General features: G+C 36.4%; 2 protein-coding genes across 3 annotated transcripts in view; one reads left to right on the top strand and one right to left on the bottom strand.

Moving 5' to 3' along the window:
• Positions 1-45, top strand: part of Jak1 (Janus kinase 1) — a 131351-nt gene extending 131306 nt beyond the window's left edge. For both annotated transcript variants that reach the window (XM_015484905.2, XM_015484906.2), the window contains one exon: positions 1-45. This exon is cut by the window's left edge and continues 697 nt beyond it. The gene's annotated coding sequence lies outside the window, so the exon portion shown is untranslated.
• A 763-nt stretch (positions 46-808) lies between these two features.
• Raver2 (ribonucleoprotein, PTB binding 2) overlaps positions 809-21450 on the bottom strand; it is a 95817-nt gene continuing 75175 nt past the window's right edge. The window contains exons 10-12 of the mRNA XM_048815235.1: positions 18990-19101; positions 17167-17303; positions 809-3077 (exon numbers count right to left, since the gene is read on the bottom strand). Of these exons, the coding sequence (XP_048671192.1) occupies positions 2931-3077; positions 17167-17303; positions 18990-19101 (396 nt within the window). The 3' untranslated portion in view covers positions 809-2930. The remainder of the gene's footprint in view (positions 3078-17166; positions 17304-18989; positions 19102-21450) is intronic.

Consider the following 21450-nt stretch of genomic DNA (forward strand, 5'->3'; position numbering starts at 1 on the left):
AAAAAAAAAAAAAAAAGAGTAGGTATTCCTGTCATCAGTAAGACTGAAATATCAAGCTGTTTTTTCAGTGGCTCAGTTGCTGGTCCCTTGATTGACTACTGGGTACCCATTGTTGAGCAACCTGGTTCTGCACAGGAGCCAGCGTGGAAATAGATACTCTGCTGCATGTTATTATTTCTTGAGAACTAAGCCTGGGCCAGTGCTTTCCTAAGCAGTCAACTTTTATCAGACAGACTTTGCAAACCTGGATGCTATTAGACATGCTTTTAAGAAACATCAGCGCATATCCTTTTATAACTCTACCACTTTGGGGCAAGCTGTTCCAGCATTGGTTTTGGATGCTGTATATGAACAGAATGTATACCACATACATTGCACTGTTCTTAAGAGTGTTTCAATACTTACCACCCATCTACAAGGGTCAATCACTATTGTGACCATCATCTTATGGTGCAAAACTTGAAAGAAAAGACCCATCTAAAGGCACTCTGGAGTTCAGGATACATTTAGATGGTTTTCAGTTTGCTTGGAGGTAGCTGGGTAATTAAAAATGTTAGTGTCTGATTTAATGTGAAACATAAAGTTCTTTACGACCAAGAGTCTGAAAAACTTTTCTGTTAGTGATGTCTAGTATTCTTCAGTATCTTACTTTTCATCTTTTGAGCCCAAAGAAAGTTCAGGATTGCTTTAGTGGCAACAATAAACTTGACATTTAAATTTGTTCAGTTGCCCTGTATCTCTGTGTCAAACCTGTGGCCGCTCTGTATGCACTTTGTTTACTCTTTATACAAATAAATGTACTAAAGACTTTACATGCATATGCGTTTTAATATTTTCATTTTTGAAGCATTTCAAACAATTCACTTACATAGAAAAATAACAGTATAGATTCTGAGGGGAGGGTTGGTAATGACTTAGTACTAACACCACTTGAGCTGCACTTCTGTTATGTCTGATGAAAACGGGCCACAGGCCAGTATGGATGGCAAATCTACATGTGCTGTGAGCCAAAACATTTTTTAGTTCTTCCAATCTGTGCCTCTTCTCTCTTTGTTACTCATGTAAAATTCACCATCTTCCCTGTCTTCTGTTCTTAACTTCAACAGAAGTGTGACTAAGCGCTGAAGAGGCAAAATACAACAGGAAAATCAGAAGGAGATGTACAGGACATGGAGATGCCATTAGTCATCTGCCACATAACTGATGTAATCCTGACTGTGATTTATAGGTAGTATATTTCTTAGAAACTGTCTTAGTTTAACTTTCCAGCCATAATTTTCCAGCAGAAGCTAGTGAATGCAATAAATTAGACCAAGTAAAATTCTTTACAAAGCATACAACATATGAACCAGTTCTAGACTTTATAATTAAAGCAAGATATCTATATCTTAGTCAAAAACAAGTTCTTCAAAAGACATATTTTAAGGATATGATCTGAAAGACTAAGATCCTTGAGATCTCAAATTCAATCAGTTATAGTCATAACAATGAACAGACTTAGAAATTTCTAAATGGCAAAAGGTTTCTCATGCATTTAATACCACAGTCTTCAGAAAATGGTGATGTCAAAAGTCACATTAATAAAGACAAAAATTCTTTTCAGAAGTAAAGTTGGTAAAATCGCTCATATTTTTCAGCATAATATACTACCAAAGAATGAGAGACACACCAGAGAGTGAGGTATAGCTTATTAGCTCAAATGGTTATAAATACTATGTCCCCATAAGACTTTCAGAGTGCAGCATTGACTGCTTTACTCTATTGTGGAAATATAGGGCATTTGATGACAAAAATGACCCTGTCTAGTAATTAGATCATCACTAGTCTATGCTATGAAATGAGACACAGAAACCTATGTTCTTGCCACTTATAAGTCTATCTCATAGGTTAAACCTCTTTCTTTAGGCGAAATAAAAGGAATGGGGAATTAGTGCCATTGGGTCAGTGCCAGAAACACTGTGAAGGGCCTGATAGTAAATGTTTTAGGCTTTGCAGGGTATATGGTTTCTGTTGAAGCTACTCAGTTCTACCAAGGTAACAAAAGTAGCTACAGATGATACGTGAATGAGTGAGTATGGCTGTGGTCCAATAAAATTTTGTAGACACTGATAATTGAATTTCATGTAGCAAGTTTTCATCCCCCCGCCTTCAAACACTTAAAAATGTAAAATGTCATTCTTAACCTTGCAGACAGCACAAGGATAGGTGGTGGACTGAATCTGGTCCTAGGGTAGTTTGCTAACCCCTGTGTTAGGTCACCAAAGTTTTTTTTAATCTAAGCTATCTTCTGTTTTTTACAAAAGGTATAAATAGTAACAACACGTTAAAAGTCAAGCATCTGCAGTATTGTATGCCTTGGACTTCATTATCATTCTGTTGTTGGGTTTAATAGTGCATGGCTGGTGTGGGGGTGATAATGAAATTTGCATAAAGAGCGTCTTTATAGCATGGCCATCAGCACGTTTGGTACTTGCACCCTTGTAGTTCTAGGAAAAGTCCTAAAAATCTATAAATGAGATTACTTCTAGGGGAAGTAAATTAAAATGCACATTGGTTTATAAGAAATTCATTCTAAGGCTAAGGAAACAAGATTGTTTCCCATTTATTGCTTCAGACTTTTATATGTGATGTGAAAATTATTCCCATTCCTCAAACAAGGAACGTTGAAACATGATTAGTTTCTCCAATGGACAGTAAGTTAATATCACGTTGATTAAGAAGTATTTAATTCTAGTGGAAAATGTCCTCAATTGATGTCTCTTCTTATTGCTACCATTTTTTATTTGGCAATTCTGCCTGCTGCACAACACAGTTCCTTCTGGGAAATAATAAACCCGTATTTATAGGATATGGCTAGTTTGAATGAAGTTAAGGCAGCGATGAACAGCAGAGATACTGCAGAGAATCTCAGGAGGCTGTAAGGAGAAAACTTAGTATACTCGCTTCTTTTTTAAGTAGGTTTCCATGTAGTATGCTCCTGTGCCCTGAGAATGCTGGTCAACTAATTCTACTGCGCCACCTTCTGGAGCAGAGATGAGATAGGATGAGCCTCGCTTTTCATTTCTTAAAGAGGACACCTATAAGAACGTAAAATCACAATTAATATTAAAATGTAAATTAAATTGGCTTATTAAGGATGTTTCTGAGAAAAACATTCTACTTCAAGTTGGTGCAAATACAGAATAGCAAGATAAATATCAAAGCCATCAAATATATATTTAAAAATATAAACCAGACACCATGTTGCATTCCTGTAATCCCAGCAATTTAGAGGAAGAGGCTAGGAGATCACAAGTCCAAGGTAACCATGGGCAACTTAGTGAGACCCTCTCTCAAAAAAAAAAATTTGGGGCTGGAGGTGGGGTGTGGGGCTTGCTGGTATAGCTTAGTAGCAGGGTACCCCTAGGTTAAATCCTCAGTACCAAACAAACAACAACAAAACACATATACACTTCCTTAAAGTCTTTATATAAAAATCATCTGTGGAGGGCTGGGTTATTGCTTAGTGGTAGAACACTTGTCTAGCATGTGCAAGGCCCTGGGTTCTCTTTTTAGCACCATTAAAAAAAAAAAAATCACCTGTGGAACTTTAGCTGAACACAAACCATCCCTCACCCTACCTCCAAGATGTGAGAGCAAGAAAAAAATTAAGAGCATTGTGTCCTTCTTGTTGGTTATACCTAAGCCCCACTGATTTAGAACACCAATACTAAGTATTGATATTCCTTTGAGGAAGGGCACTTGCTAAGGAATGGAGCCACAGATCAGATTAGATGTTAAGTCTGCCTAGTGAGAGAAGGAGGGACAAAGAATACACTTGCAGGTGTGAACGCTGGCAAATGATGTCAAGGAAAATAACATTCTAGAGAGGAACAGGCACTCAAATCAAAACTTTGGTGTCTCAAATAATCAGATTTCCAGGCTCTATCCAGAGATTCTACTCTGGGAATGGGTCAGGACCTGTGATCTGATCCCGAGGTTCTTCCTTTTACAAATGGTATGATAAGCTTGTTGAAAAGAATAATGCGGGGGCTGGGGCTGGGGCTGGGGCTGAGTGGTAAAGCGCTCGCCTAGCACGTGCAGAGTGCTGCGTTCAATCCTCAGCACCACATAAAAATGAGTAAAATAAAGGTATTATGTCCAATTACAAGTAAAAACATTTAAAAAAAAAAGAGAAAAGAATAATGTACAAGAACATGGAAAGGAGTGATAAGGCAAGCTTTCAGCTTCACATTATAATTAAAACTCAATTGCTTTTGAACCAACTGCAGTCAACAATTTTTAAAATTGGAGCCAACCTCAGAGGAACGAAGGATAAGTCTGTCACAACTCCCTGTAGACAGTGCAGCCAGTCTTCCATCACACTTGTCAAGACAAGGGGTGACGGGACTAACAATTAGGGTGGCAGGGACTCCCTCTGTTTTGGCACATACTTCATTTCTGTGTGGTTTAATAATGCTATGGGACAACAATAGCCTTCACATAAACCTTGTTTTAAGGAATGGTTCACGAACTGAAGCACTAATTAACAAAGAATTTGGCTTTAACTTTCATCTGAAAGTTTTTCCTGGTAGTAAAGAAGCTCAGAGGTTTGCTCAGAAATCATCTGAGGGAGGGCAGTAGGTGGAGGCATAGATGATATGAGACCGGCCATAAGTTGTCAGTTGTGGAAGCTGAAGTGATGGGGACCAGGGATTCAGCTCTGGTGGCTGCTTGGCTCACCCCTCTGGACTGACTTTGCCTCCGTCTCACTCTCTTCAGCTGCCTTCTCCACGGGCGCCCTCAGTCAGCTGGTGAACTCCCTGCATGCTGGACCCCGGCCACTACACCTGGCATTGCTTGGCTTCCAGTAGCAACAACTCTTACCAGCTTTCTTCTTCTTATAAAGTCATGAGTCTGTCCTGAAAGTGAACTTTTCCAAAGCACACCCCCCCCACCGGGTCTAGCGCTCTCCTGCCCGCTTGCTTCCCTTCCCTGGTTCTCCCTGCTAGGTGGTAATCTATGGCTTCATGTCTTGGCATAAAGCAAAGAAACAGCCTGAACTTTCTTTTTATTGTTTTCATTTTTGTTTTTGTAGTACTTGGGAACTGAACCACTAAGTTACCTTCCTCCTGATCCCTGACCCCCTGCCCCTGCTTTTTTTAAATTCTGAGACAGGATTTTGCTAAATTGTCCAAGCTAGCCTTGAACTTGTGATCCTCATGCCTCAGCCTCTCAAGTAGCTGGGATTACAGTTGTGCAGCCTGAATTTTCCTTTCAAAACCATCATTATTTTCAGGCACCAGATAGGACATTAGATTTCTTTCATTCAAAAGATATCCCAGGGCCGGGGTTGTGGCTCAGGGGTAGAGTGCTTGCTTAGCATGCATGAGGCACTGGGTTTGATCCCCGGCACCACATAAAAATAAAACAAAGGTTAAAAAAAAAAAGAGAAAAAACAACAACAAAAAGACATCCCAATGGCACCAGGCTACTCACAGTGAGAACCAAATGAGATCTAAAAGCAATAAAATACTTCATGGAGCAGCACAGAAAATTTAGGAAGAAAAGGAAGTGAAGATAGATGCCATTGTGGTCATACAATACTAGGAGAAAGATGATTCTAACACAGCCTATCAAAGACATCAAAGACATCTAACATAGTATAAGAACCAGTGAATGGGCAATGACAGTAGTTAGGATTTTTGAAATAAAGCTCAGTGATGTGGGAGAAATAAAAGCCTAAGAACCAAGTTTTTTTTTTTTTTTTTAAAGAAAGGACAAATAAGCAGGTACAGCGTCACATGCCCATCATCCCAGCACCTAGAGAGGCTGAGGCAGGAGGATTGCAAGTTTAAAGCCAGACTCACCAACTTAGAAAGGCCCTAAGCAACTTACCATACCCTGTCTCAAAATCAAAAGGAATGGGGATGTACTCAGTGGAAGTGCCTATGGGTTCAATCCCTAGAGAAAGGAAGGAAGGGAGGGAGGGAAGAAAGAAGGAAAGAAAGAAAGAACAGCCACAAAAGAGGGAAAGAACATGAACACATACTTTTCCTTCAACAGTTTACACAGATACTTGAAAAAACCTAGAGCTCTCCAGTTCAGGTGCTGCTGAAGAATTATATCTTTGGAAGCAAATAAAACCCTGAGATATACATAAATATATCCCAGATGCTTTCTGTATGTTAACTCATTTAATGTTCAGAACAGCAGCCCTGGGAGGTAGGATGCTCAGAGAGGAACCCCCACCTCTGCACAGCCTGTGCTGGGATTTGCATATCCAGCCTGAAGTCTCAGTCAAATCTCAGTCTGAAGAATTCCAAAGAACACTTAGTCAAGACCCTACACATGTTTAATCCCTAGGCCTTGCCTTTCAGTGTGTATACTTCCAACAGAACATTCAAATCCAGAGAACTCTAACCTTCAGCAAGATCCTCCTTAGGGTGAGCTGAACTGCCCTATGAAATATGAACTTCTATTCTTCCTCCCACCTCCCCCACTTTAAGGAACCACCATTTGATCCAGTTATCCCACTCCTCAGTATATATCTAAAATCATTTTTTAAAAGCACTTTCCAATTTACTGTGTAGTCTTAATATAGAGACATCTGTGCTCCTGTAATTGTTGTTTAAATTAGGTTTAGATTTTTAAGCAGCATTTTAAACGGTTAGTGTTTGCTTAAGGTTCTGATGTGTTGTGGTCCTCACAGCATTCCTTCCAATGTGCTCTTTTCCGCATTTTTCCCACTAGGTGGCAGAATTAGGCTTTGTGTGAAGGGACCAAGCACCTTCTGGGTCCTTTTGTTCACCTTCCTTTTAGTTCTCTTTCCCCATCACAGCATCTCATCACACAGTTCCCTGGTTCCTGCAGTCAGCTTCCTGGCAGGAATGATTCCTGGAGCCAGGGTGACACAGGAGCCCAGCATGCAAGTCAATAGGCTGCAGCTCATGGCCCACGTCAGATGAAAGTCTGAAGACAACAGTCACAGCGAACAACTGAGCTCAGTCTGAAAATGCTCTTCCATTATTGAAACCAATGACAATGTCAAGCTGAAAAGTGGCTGAAGATATACTCTGACCTGTTTTACCTTGATTAAAGGAGGGAATATATTTTGTTTTTGTTAGATTATAATGAGATGTTCACCTAGGTACTAAAGGTATAATAAACTGGCTCAAAGCCTTCCCCCATAATGTGGGCTCCCATCCATGGGTGTACATGGAACTATTTATCTCTGCCTCAGAACCTGAAATTTCAAACTCTGCACATTGCAACTAACAAGATAATTCAGACTACAGTGCTATGATCACAGCTAGAGTGTATGCTACAGATTTTTTTTTCTTAATTCTTAAATTTTTGGTACTGGGGATTGAACCCAGGAGCACTTTCATTACTGAGATACATCCCCAGCCCATTTTATATTTTATTTTGAGACATGGTCTCACTAATTTGCTTAGGGCCTTGCTAAGCTGCTGAGGCTGGCCTTGAACTTGTGATTTTCCTGCCTCAGCTCCCAGAGTTGCTGGGATTATAGGCATGTGTCACCACACCCAGCAGCTACAAATCTTTAAATAATTACATCTGTTTCTGACTTAAGTTTTCTTAGTCACAGTTCAAATATTTAACACATGCAGTCTTTGACAAAATCAACTGCAGCTCAATGGCAATTCTAGTTAATTGTCATATTTAACTAGAGAAATGGGAGGGGTAGTCTACTTGAAATTGGTTTCTAAAGAGACCCAGATTAGATCTGAAAAACTGATTTAACTTGTTTGGTTATCAGTAGACTTTCATGATCTTCAGAACACCAAATAAAAATGCTGCCTTCCAGGGCTGGGGTTGTAGCTCAGTGGTAGAGCACTTGCCTAGAGTGAGTGAGGCACTGAGTTCGATCCTCAGCATCACATAAAAATAATAAATAAATAAATAAATAAATAAATAAATAAATAAAATAAAGTTATTGGAAAAAATGCTGCCTTCTGTTTAGTACAGTGAAGGCTTGCTCTCTTTTTACAGTCCAGTATTTGTTGATATTCACAAGGTTATTCAATTATCACAATCTATTTCCAGAGCATTTCCATCACTCCAAAAAGGGATCTTGTACCTGTCAACAGTGAACCCCCAACTCTGCTTCCTCTGGTCCCCAGTAGCCTCTATCCACTTATTATTCCTATGGATTTGCCTATTGTGGACATTTCATACAAATGGAATCAAATAAAATGTGGCCTTTCTGTCTGGTTTGTTTCCAAAGTTTGTCCATGTGACCGCGTGGGTCAGTGCTTCATTCATTCTATGGCTGAATAATATTCTACTCTATGAGTACATGAAATTCTGTTTACTCATGGACAACCTTACTGGACACTTGGGTTATTTCCATTTGAGGCTATTATGAATGTTGCTGCTATGAAAGTGAGCATATAAATTTGTATGTGGACATTAGGTTTTCAATTATCATGGGCATGTGCCTAGAGGTGGAGCTCTTGGGTCATGGAGTAACGTCAACATTTTGAGGAGCTGCTGGACTGTTTTGCAGCAGCTGCCTCCTTTTATGTTGCCCTCAGCAAAGTGGGAAGCTTTAGATTTCTCCACATCCTTGCGTACACTTGTTGTGGTTAATTTTTCTTTGATCTCTAATTAACCTATATTCCGAGTTTGTTGTTCCTTCTCCCTGTTCAGATTTTCAACTTCAAAATTTCTATTTGATTCTTTGCCTCCTCTTTGCTGACATTCTCTATTTGGAGAGATGTGCGTCTCATACTTTTAGATCCTTATGTGTGGTTTCCCTTAATTCTTTGAATGTGATAGTAAATCTTTGTCTAGTAATGCTTCCTTACAAACATTTTCTATTGCTTCCTCCCCCCACCCTACCATCATGTGCATGGGGCAGATTTCCTTGTTTTTTTTTTTGCATGTCTTCATTTTTATTGTTGTTGTTGGAAACTGTTGATCATTTAAAGTAATACCATGTAGGAACTTTGAAAATCAGATTCTACCCCCTCTTTAGGATTTGTTCTTGTTTGGTGACTTTTATGAAATAGTTATGTGAAGCCTGTATTCTTTATTGTGCCTTGTCACAGTATATGCTATTCTGTTAGCTTAGTGGTCAGTTAATAAGTAGATAAAACTTCCTTAATTGCTCAGGCTTTGCACAAGGGCCATGTGTATATTGGGCCCAGCTTTCTACACTGACAACTCTGCCTTAGCCTTCCCTTCCTGCTTATGTAGTATCTCAAAGGCAGTCAAAGTGAATGAGAGCGGAGGGCCTTCCCAGCTCTTTTCTGAACATGCATATAGCCCTATGTACCTCTATGACCTTGTGATATTCCCATAAGAAGGTCAGAGCTTTTTAACAAGCCCAAAGTTTTTCCTTTAAAGCTTTTTTAGTTAGCATATTCTTTGCATCAGATGTTATTTACCACCCCAGGCAGCTACAACTTTAAACAATTTCCTCTAAATGCTATCAAAAAATTCCCCTAGGGAAACAGCTTTCTGTTCTGAGCAAGGTCTGAGGCAGGTTAAATAAAGACAGCCTTGTAAGTGGGGTCTTACAGGGAACCAGCAAATGGGTCAAATAATTACAGTTTTCTGTAATGAGGCTTGTGGGAGTTCCAAACCTATGGTACCCCCTAAGGTGGATGCCAGCTTGCTGGTTTTCACTGTGATTTTGGGTATTGGAAAGGAAGGCAAAAGAACAGGTGTAGGGCAGGTTAAAAGACACAAATCCCTCTGTTTTTAATAAGATTCACCCATTGTTCTTGAATAAATGCTCTGTAAATTGCCACAAGCTTTTGTAGTCTTCTGGAAAAGTTGATTATGATCATTTTTTTCCTAGTTTTTTTAATGCTTCAATGGAGAAGAAATTGTTTGAAGGTTCTTTCTACTGTTTTGCTGATATTATCTATGGCTTGCATTTTACATTTAGGACTATGATAGACTGAAAATTAATTTGAATATGGTATAAGGCAAGAGCTGCGGTTCATTTTCCAATATGGAGAATGATATTTCTACTCTTTCCCCATTAAATAGTTTTGGCATTATGACAAAAATCAATATACTGTTTAAGTATGGTCTATTTCTAGACTCACTATTGTTATCAAAAAAATTCCCCTAGGGAAACAGCTTTCTGTTCTGAGCTATCTACTTAGTTAAAAATTTAACTATCTACTTAGTTAAAAATTTTGTTGTTCTAACGTGAGAACCTTGCGACCAAAATTTCATTTACCTTATGCTGAGTTTCCATGTAGATTTTGCAGCTCCTACCCATACTTTTTCTAATTACTTTTTTAAAAATTTGATTTGTTCTTTTTAGATATACATGAAAGTAGAGTGTATTTTGACATATTATACATAGATGAAATAAAACTTATTCTAATTAGGGTCCCATTTTTGTGGTTGAACATGGTGTGGAGTTTCACTGGTGGTGTGTTCATATATGAACATAGGAAAATTATGTCAGATTCATTCTATTTTTTCCTATTCCCCTCTCCCTTCCTTCCCTTCATTCCCTTTTGCCTAATCCACTGAATGTCTATTCTTCCCTCCCCACCTATTGTACGTTAGCATCTGCATATCAGAGAGAATATTTGACCTTTGGATTTTGGAGATGGGCTTATTTCACTTAGCATGACAGTCTCCAAGTTCCTTCCATTTACTGGCAAATGCCATAATTTCATTCTTCTTTATGGTTGAGTAATATCCCATTGTGTATATGTACATTTTCTTTATCCATTCATCCATTGAAGGTTGGTTCCATAGCTTCGCTATTGTGAATTGAGCTGCTATAAACATTGATGTGGTTGAGTCACTGTAATATGCTGATTTTACACCCTTTGGGTATATACCGAGGAGAGGGATAACTGAGTCAAATGATGGTTCCATTACAAGCTTTCTGAGGAATCTCCATACTGCTTTCCAGAGTGGTTGCACCAATTTGAAGTCCCACCAGCAATGTATGAGTGGAACTTTTTCCTCAAATCCTCCATGCTTTTTCTCTTAACTGTCCTTTGTACTATTGTCCAACATACTATATCTACATTTATTATAAACCCCATAATGCAATGTTGTACATTTTGCTTCTTTTTTATTTATATATGACAGTGGAATGCATTACAATTCCTTTTATACAAATAGAGCACAATTTTTCATATCTCTGGTTGTATACAAAGTATATTCACACCAATTCATGTCTTCATACATGTAATTTGGATAATAATGTCCATCACATTCCATCCTCATTTCTAACCCCATGTCCCTTCCCTTCCCCTCCCACCCCTCTGCTCTATCTAGAGTTCACCTATTCCTCCCATGCTCCCCCTCCCTATCCCACTATGAATCAGCCTCCTTATATCAGAGAAAACATTCAGCATTTGGTTTTTTGGTTTACTTCACTTAGCATTATCTTCTCTGACTCCATCCATTTACCTGCAAATGCCATGATTTTACTCTCTTTTATTGCTAAGTAATATTCCATTGTGTATATATGCCACTTTTTTTTATCCATTCATTTATTGAAGGGCATCTAGGTTGGTTCCAACGTTTAGCTATTGTGAATTGTGCTGCTATAAACATTGATGTGGCTGTGTCCCTGTAGTATGCTGTTTTTAAAGTCCTTTGAGTATAGACCAAGGAGAGGGATAGCTGGGTCAAATGGTGATTCCATTCCCAATTTTCCAAGAAATCTCTATACTGCTTTCCATTTTGGCTGCACCAATTTGCAGTCCCATCAGCAGTGTATGAGTGTGCCTTTCCCCCCACATCCTTGTCAACACTTATTGTTATTTGTATTCTTAATAGCTGCCATTCTGACTGGAGTGAGATGAAATTAGAGTAGTTTTGATTTGCAGTTCTCTAATTGCTAGCGATGATGAACATTTTTTCATATATTTGTTGATTGATTGTATATCATCTTCTGAGAAGAGTCTGTTTAGGTCTGTGGCCCATTTATTGATTGAGTTATTTGGTTTTTTGGTGCTTAACTTTTTGAGTTCTTTATATGCCCTAGAGATTAGTGCTCTATCTGATGTGTGAGGTGTAAAGATTTGCTCCCAAGATGTAGGCTCTCTATTCACCCCACAGATTGTTACTTTTGCTGAGAAGAAACTTTTTAGTTTGAGTCCATCCCATTTATTTATTCTTGACTTTAATTCTTGCACCAAAGTAGTCTTATTAAGGAAGTTGGGGCCTAATCCCACACTATGGAGATTAGGGCCTACTTTTTCTTCTATTAGACGCAGGGTCTCTGGTTTTATTCCTAGGTCCTTGTTCCATTTTGAGATGAGTTTTGTGCATGGGGAGAGAGAGGAATTCAGCAAAGTAGGAGGATATAAAATCAACACTATAAATCAAATGCATTTCTGTATATCAGTGACAAATCCTCAGAAAGAGAAATGAGGAAAACTACCTCATTTACAATAGCTTCAACAAAACAAAACAAAACTTGGGAATCAACTTAACAAAAGAGGTGAAAGATCTATATAATGAAAATTACAGAACCCTAAAGAAAGAAATCAAAGAAGACCTTAGAAGATGGAAAGATCTAATTTGCTCTTGGATAGGCAGAATTAATATTATCAAAATGACCATACTACCAAAAGCACTATACAGATTTAATGCAATTCCAATCAAAATCCCAATGACATTCCTCATAGAAATAGAAAAAGCAATCATGAAATTCATCTGGAAAAATAAGAGACCCAGAAAAGCTAAAGTAATCCTTAGCAGGAAGAAAGAAGCAGGTGGCATTCCTATACCAGACCTAAAACTAAACTACAGAGCCATAGTAACAAAAGCAGCATGGCATTGGCACCAAAACAGACTGGTAGACCAATGGTACAGAATAGAGGACACAGAGACTAACCCACAAAATTACAATTATCTTATATTAGACAAAGGTGCCAAAAACATGCATTGGAGAAAAAAAAATGCCTCTTCAACAAAAGGTGCTGGGAAAACTGGAAATCCATAGGCAACAAAATGAAATTAAACCCCTATCTCTCACCATGCACAAAACTCAACTCAAAATGGAACAAAGACCTAGGAATAAAACCAGAGACCCTGCATCTAACAGAAGAAAAAGTAGGCCCTAGTCTCCATCTTGTGGGATTAGGCCCCAATTTCCTTAGTAAATTTTACTTTTAAATAAATCAAGATAACAATCTTTTATTTACCAGTTCTCTTAATAGTGGCTGTATAGATGGTGAAGGCAATATATAGATAGAAGTCAAGGATGATGCTAAATATCCTGCAGCACACAGAATAGCTCTCCAAAAGAGAGAATTACATAGCCCCAAATGTCAATAGTGTCAGGGCTGAGAAACCCATCAAAATAATATGCATTGTTGTTGTTGTTTAAATTTTTTTTACATGCATTGTTTATATCAATTACTTTCAAGATTCTCTCTTTAAAGCTGTGTTTTTCAGCACATTAACTATAATGTGCCTATGCAAAATTCTACTTTTTTTGCTTTGCAAGAAAGGTCTCTGTGTCTATTAAATCTGTTTTTTGAAGCAAATTTGGAAATTTTTATTATTACTTTTTCAGATACTTTATGCTCCATTTATCTTCCTCCTCTCCTCCTCAGACTCTACTTACATGTATTTTAGACTGATATTTAACTTAGGTCCCTGAGAATGTATTCATTGCTCTTCAATCTCTTTTCCCTTTTTTCTTCCAATTGACTTATTTATTTTTATCTGTTTTTACGTTTATTGAATCTTTTTTTCCTGCTTGCCCCAACCTTCTGCAATGTCCATCCATTATATTTTTTAACACGAGAAACGATACTTTTCAATTCTAGAATTATTCAGTTTTTAAATGTATACTTTTTAGCTGAGATTTCCTATCTGCTCATTAAATTCGTCTTTTCCTTTAAGTTGTTAGCATATTTATAATAGCTGCTTTAGAGTCGTTGTCTATTAACACCAACATCTGGATCAACTTGGGGTCAGTTTCTAGAAACTGCTTTTTCTCTTAACTATGGGGCATACTTTTTTGCTTCTTCAAAAATCTAGTAATTTTTGTTTACTGGACTTTGTGAGTGAAACATGTAGAGAACACAGATTCTATTACACTCCTCCAAAGAGTGTTTTGTTCTAGTTTTAGAAGGAATTAAATTTGCTGAACTTAAATTCAAAACTCTGTCTTTACCCGGGGTGGAGCTGACTCTCTCCTCCCTTCCTCCAGCTGCTCTTCTCCACCAAGTCTCCAGAGTCTCTCTCCCTCATGCTGAGTGGCCATATGGATGTTGAGGCTCCAACCCACGCAATTTCCTCTTTCCTAGATTTTCCCTCTTACTTCATAGCCTCACTAATAGTCCTAGAAATCTGTCTTCTGACTCTTCAAGCGGTTAAGACTGAGGATTTCTGCGCAAACTAGACGCCGGTGTTAGGCAAAAAGCCACAGAGACAAATTCCATTCCTGCAGAGTCCCCATATTTCAGGGGCTGATTCCCTCTCAGTTTCTGCCTGATTTGGGTCATTCTCCAATGTCTTCAAATAACAGTTTTCTCTTCATATTTAGTTCAGTTTTTATAAAAGTTATCTGTAGGAGGGATGGTGTTATAAGCAACTTCACTAATACTGGAAATGCCAACTATTGCATTTTAAAATGTGAGAGTTTTATTTGAAACAGAAATTATTCTATTCATCCATGCTTTAACATATCCAATCTCTCTTAATCCTTATGCATTCAAACCTACACACAGGGCTGGAGTTGTGGCTCAGTGGTTGAGCACTTGCCTAGCATTCATGAGGTACTGGGTTCAATCCGCAGTACCACACACAAATAAATAAATAAAATAAAGGTATTGTGCCCATCTACAACTAAACATTTTTTTAAAAGAAACCTATACATATAGTTTCTACGAGATACTACTTCCACGCCTGAAGAAATTTCTCTGTATGATGAAGATAATGTAGACTCTGGGTTCAGAGGAACCATTTACTAAGTGCATGAATTTGGAAAGACTATTTACTCCTTTATGCTTTTTCACTTGTATTATGCAGGGAGTAATTTAAAGCTCATAGGCTTGTAGGAAAGTTTAAATGCGTACACCACCTAGCATGTGTAAGGCTCTGGGTTTGAACCTCAAGACGGCAAAAAATAAAACAAAAATGCTTACTTTGCAATGCATATGCCGAGTGTTAGTAATAAAACAAAAATTGTTAGTTCCTTTTTCTTAAATCTCTTCCTCCATTCCAGCTGTGGCAACGGTACAAGGAATTCCTAACACATGACCACCTTTTTCTAGTTACTTTATTCCATTAGTAATATTTAATTAAGTTTATTTTATGAGGATAAGAGAGAGAGAGAGAGAGAGAGAGAGACAGACATCTCACTCTGTGGACAAGCACCAGGAGGAAGCAGGGAGTGTCCAAAGGGACAGAAAACCCACTCCTCCACAGCGTCTCCGGATAGACAACTGTGAGGCCGGGGACGCGAAAGGCACGTTTATCACAACTTCCCTCATGTAAAGGAGAGTCTTTCCACAGATGTGACATGTATAACAAACCACACTGACCCACAAAACAAAACTGCTGAGATAAGTGAGACTGATTTCAAAAGTGAAATAAAAGAAATGCAAAGGTCAGTACAAAAATAGTTTTTGAAGCTTAAACACACATTGAACTAAATTTTAAAAAAATGCATTGTGCTGCTCCTGTTTACAAGAGTAAAGAGTATAGATGCACACACAGTCTTTATCTAAGTAATTATTTAAAATGTTCATAACCAAGATAGGATCTCAGCGAAACAAGAGAGTGAGTGCTTCTGGGGCAGCAGGGCCTGACTGCTGTACTTCAAACTGAAATACGCTGCTACCCACCTGCGGCACTTTCCTACCCCTGGTCCTCCATCTCATCCAGATATGTGAGAGACTTTGCCACATATCTTACAAATATCCAGCTATGCCATTTTAAAAATGGAAATAGAACTGTGTTTCTAGTACTCTTTTATAAAAGCATAGTCAGCCATTAATTGTCCTAAGTGAATTAAAGTAGTATTCTCTTCTAAGTCCATTAGAGACAGAGAAGGCAAACGTAAAATTGCTGCAGGGAAATCTAAGTGGAGTTGCTGCTCCGATAGACAGAATAGGGCTGAGAAGCTGTCTGCTCTCAGAAATAAGAAAGAATCAAAACTGCTAATTATACAGCTCCGATGACTACATAATCATATAGTGCTGACATGATGATGTACATGCTCAGTTTAAGTTACTTAGAATAGGATGAAGATGAAAGAGGCCATGTCAAATAGACATCTAGGTCATGACACAATATACCTCTTCAATCTAATGTAGCATGATACTCCCTACCCACAGGTTCTGTGTCCATGGATTCAATCAACTGCAGATTGAAATTATTAAAAACAAAACAAAACATTGCATCACTACTAAACATGTACAGACTTTGTTGTCATTATCCCGTAAACAGCACAGTATAAAAACTATTCACACAGTGTTTACAGAATAATAGGTATTGTAAGTAATCTAGAGATGGTTAAAGGTATGCAGGAGGCTGTGCATAGAATGTATGCACATAATACACTGTTTTACATAAGGGAGTTGAGCATCTATGAATTTCCATATTCACAGGAGGTTCTGGGAACAAATTCCCTACAGATACTGAGGGATGATTGTATCTGGCTTAAAATTAAAAGTTAGTTTAGCAGAATCTGTAAAAATGATCATCTTTTTACATCTGTAAACAGTGATGAAGAACACAGGCATTTTCTTGGATTTCTTGGATCTATACTTGAGTAAGATGGTGGACAGCAGAGTTTTTCTGCAGTCAGATAGTAAATATTTATTCTTGTAGACTATGTGTGTGTCAGTTGTAACTACTTCTCTCTCATTGTAGCATGACAGCACCTCAGAAAACATGTAAATGAATGGATGTGGCTATGTTCCGATATAATTCTATTTACAAAAGCAGGTAGTGGACTGGATGTAGTGAGTAGGCTGTTTGAAAACCACTGGTATAAAGAACAAAAGGTAAATATCTAGGACAAACTATTCTAAACAATCTCTGAAACACATTCCTAAATTTCAAATGGTGAACAAGAAATACATATAGATGGTTGCAATTTCATGGGTCTTTAATAACATTAAACACATTGCTATTTCATTTTCAGTGAACTCAATATGTGATTGAACCAGTTTTTCTATATATCATCTGAACCTGAGAATCATTTACCTGTGCATAATCACCAAAGGGCGGAGAATAAGCAATGCACTTCTCCAACGTATGCTGCGATTCATTTCCCTGAGAGATTGCATCCAGAATGTTGCTTGAAATTCCAGTCTTATGTAGAGTGGTTTTACTTGCAGCAGCTAAAGGCAAAATAAATACAATTTAGATTGTTCTATCGCAAATTATAAACAGAGTGTAAAACTCATTAACTAACACAACAACTCTACACAACACAACTTTTAGTTTGTGAATATATATTTATGTTTGTTTTCCCCAGGGCAAAGTATATATAGTATATGATATTGTTTCATTCATTTGGAAAAACTAAAAATGAAAGTTTGCTCCATGGATAAAATAACTATGATGGAAACATTTAAACATACATATGTAATCTCTACAACAAAGTATACAAAATGTAAATTAAACATTCTTATTCAAGCAATGGTTGTCATCATCAATTTTTAAGCCAGATCAAAGCAGAGTCAGCATATTTGAATCATATTTAATTTTTTTCTGATTTTTTAAAAGATAAAAAATTAATATTTAAGTTCAAGAGGACACTTTGTAAACTACAGAAGAGGTATATTAAAAATGAAATTAATCTTTAATTTCTTTTCATTCAATCCTATTCTTTCTGGATGTAACAGGTAAGAATTTATTTCCCCAGATTTACTTCATGTATTTATACAAATATATGTATAGGAAAATATATAGCTTTAAATAAACATAAATTGAATCATTTTATGGATATATTTGCTTTCTCCACTTAAAATATGCTTCAGTGATTATTTCATATGAATGATTAAGAAGTTGCAGGGTTCTGGTTTATGATAAGCTATTTATTTACCCATTCCCTTACTGATAAACAATATGTTCCAAATTTTCACTATGGACAATCAACATTGCAGTGACTATCATTGTTTCTAGAGCACACATTTGTGACCTTAAAAATATTTGAGTGGGGATGGGGTGGGAAGGGGATGGGGTTGTGGCTCAGTGGTAGAACGCTTGCCTAGCACCTGCGGGGCGCTGGGTTCCATCCTCAGCATCACCTAAAAATTAAATAAAGGTATTGTGTCCAACTACAACTAAAACAAAATATTTTTTTAAAAATATTTGAACAAAAATATAAATATTTGATTCATATTAATTGGAGGACTGAGAAGGTCCTCAAGAAAATAAATGGGGTAACAGAAGAGTGGATGGACACAATCAATTCACAATATATAATACATGAAAATATTACAGTAAATCCCATTAATCTGTACAGTTAAAAAAATTGTATAAAGTCACAAATTATTTTCTAGCAATATTCTATATAATCAGCCCAATCTTATAACTACTTAGAATTTTTGAAGCATAAAAAGAAATATATTTTATTAGAGGTCACCACTCAATTAAATATCAAAAATTAGAACTAAAAAAAGTAAATGAGAATTTCATTTCTACTGATTAGTAGTCATGAATTTGGGGGATATCCAAATACTCTGTATATTACTTAGAGGTTTACATTTCTGGTTTATAAATAATTATAGTACTGCCAAATAATTCTTTGCCCCCATTAATTTCAATCATAATTCAACAATCCAATAGAACGATTATATTCTTAATAAAATACTATTTAAATATTTTTCTTAAATGAAGTAGTATTCAATTTAAGTGTCTTAATTTTAATTTGTTTTTTCAATTTAAAGAGTGAAGTTATGATTTATGGCTTAATTTTGTTAACAGAAATTATTTGCTTTCCATTGATCAAAATTAAAGTAAAACCCATCATAGAACTTGTCCAGTAAAACTGCAAAACACTGATAGCGGCCCCCACTTACATGATAAGCACATACTGGGCAACACACTTGCCAGATTCAAATACGGATTTTTACTGAGTCTGATTTCTTTTGGTGGTTCTCCCAAGAGTGAAGTCTGATTCTTAGAGGCAGCCTATTCATCAAAAACAAAAGATGGAGCATTTAATAAGAGTATAGGAAAATAAAGATGCAAAATAGATAAATACTTATTTTTCAATACATCTAGTCTACTGTGATTCAAATTTGTGGAACCTAAACTTTGATGATATAAACTTACAAAATATATACAAATTTTGATTAAAATTATATTTTATCTGCTATTATTTTAAAATTATTTTAAAAACCTTCTAGAACCACACTATTTTATTTTTTTCTAATATTTATTTTTTAGTTGTAGTTGGACACAATACCTTTGTTTTATTTATTTATTTTTATGTGGTGCTGAGGATCGAACCCAGGGCATCACTCACACTTAGACAAGTGCTCTACTGCTGAGCCACAATCCCAGCCCCTAGATACACACTGTTTTAGAATTAAAATAGAACTAAAGAAGGCTGGGTTATGGCTCAGCGGTAGAGTGCTTGCGTAGCACATGTGTGTGTGTGTGTGTGTGTGTGTGTGTGTGTAGCGCATGTGCTGGGTTCAATCCTCAGCACCACATAAAAATAAAATAAAGGTATTGTGTCCAACTATAAGTAAAACAAAATGTTTTTGTTTTTTTTAAAATAGAACTTAAGATATCCTATCCAACTTCTCACTTGAATCTGAAATAATTCATCTTCATCATGGAAAAAAATTTCTATATTACATATCTAGAAATACAGATATCAATATTTATTATTATGATTCTTATTTTATATCATGTGACCACAAACCAAATAGCAAAACTGATTTACCTCTGGTACTAAAAATAATAGCAAGCTAAATAAGGGAGTTTAATAAAACCAAACTCTACATTTAGATGATGAGGCTAGAAATTCACATTTCCTGAAAATGCATGTCACTGTATTTTGATATGACTACTTAAGTAAGAGGATTCTAGCATTTCTTTACCAGAAGAAAAAGATGAAATCATGCTCTAATTCTTCAGTGTATTTCATATACTCTGACAGAATGTTTTACTTTTTAACTCTCTGATCATAAAGATTTTAAAATAAGACAATGTTCAGAATTATATAATTAAACCTAGTAGCTTGATTTTCATGTTTAATTGGCTTTAATTTTGTTTCCTAAACAGAATAAAGGAAATATAACCTCCAAGAGGTTAAATTTATAGGGAAAAGGAATCCAGCAAAGAGCTCACACATTTTGTTTCTGAAATGTTCAGATTTGTGGGGTTATATACACACCAGAGGTTCTCAACTGGCTCTAAATGAGAATAAGTTATAAAGTTTTACAAAACACAAAATATTCCTACAAATAAAGGCCTAGAATCATGTGTCTTTACTGGTGAAGTGTATTAGACATTTTAAAAGAAATTTAACATCAGTCCTTCTAAAATTCTTATACAAAAATGAAGAAGGAACACATCCTAAATCATTCCATAAGACCAGGATTTGTTCTAGTATCAAAACCAGACAAAGACAATACCAGAAAACTATAGACCAATATCTCTTATGTATATTAAAGCAAAAATCCTCAACACATTTCTAGCAAACTGAATTCAGCAGCACATTAAAAGCATTATACCCCATGACCAACTGAGATTTATTCCTAAAATGCAAGAATAGTTCAACATGTGTAGGTTCATCTATGTAATATACCACAATAACAGAAAAAGGCAAGGAAAACCATGATCATCTCAATGCAGAAAAAGCACTGTGCAGAATTAAACACCTGTTCATGATACAAAGACTCAACAAAACAAGAATAGAAGGAAACTGTCTTAACATAATAAAGTTATATATGAAAAGCCAAGAGCTAACATCATGTTCAATGACTAAAGACCAGAACCTTTCCTCTGAGATCAGGAGCAAGTCATGCCAATGCTTGCCTCTTTCAAGTACACAGTATTGCAAGTTCTAGCTAGATCAGTTGAGCAGGAAAAGTAAATAAGAAGCATTCAAATCACAGAATAAAAAGAAAGCATGATGTTATAAATAGAAAACCTTACCCCCCATAGTTCTAAACTGTTAGAATAAAATAATCTAGCAAAATTGCAGGATAAAAAAAATCAACACATGAAACCAATTGTGTGTATACACAAACATTGAACAAACTGAAAAGAACATTAAGAAAGTAATTCCCTTATAAAAGCATCAAAAATAATAAAATACTTAGGAATTAACTACGAAGGAAAAGTCTTGTATTAAACCTACAATACACTGTTGAAATTAAAGAAGATATAAATAAACAGAAAGATATCCTTATAAATAATATCACTATTTAACTGGATCGGTATTAATGATTCTCCTAAGCTCTTCCGAACTGTAAAATTTTGAGCTTTTATTAGCTCATATTTAATTTTTAAGATAACAAGTAT

Source organism: Marmota marmota, unplaced genomic scaffold, assembly GCF_001458135.2.
Source record: "Marmota marmota marmota unplaced genomic scaffold, marMar, whole genome shotgun sequence".
Classification (NCBI taxonomy): domain Eukaryota; kingdom Metazoa; phylum Chordata; class Mammalia; order Rodentia; family Sciuridae; genus Marmota; species Marmota marmota.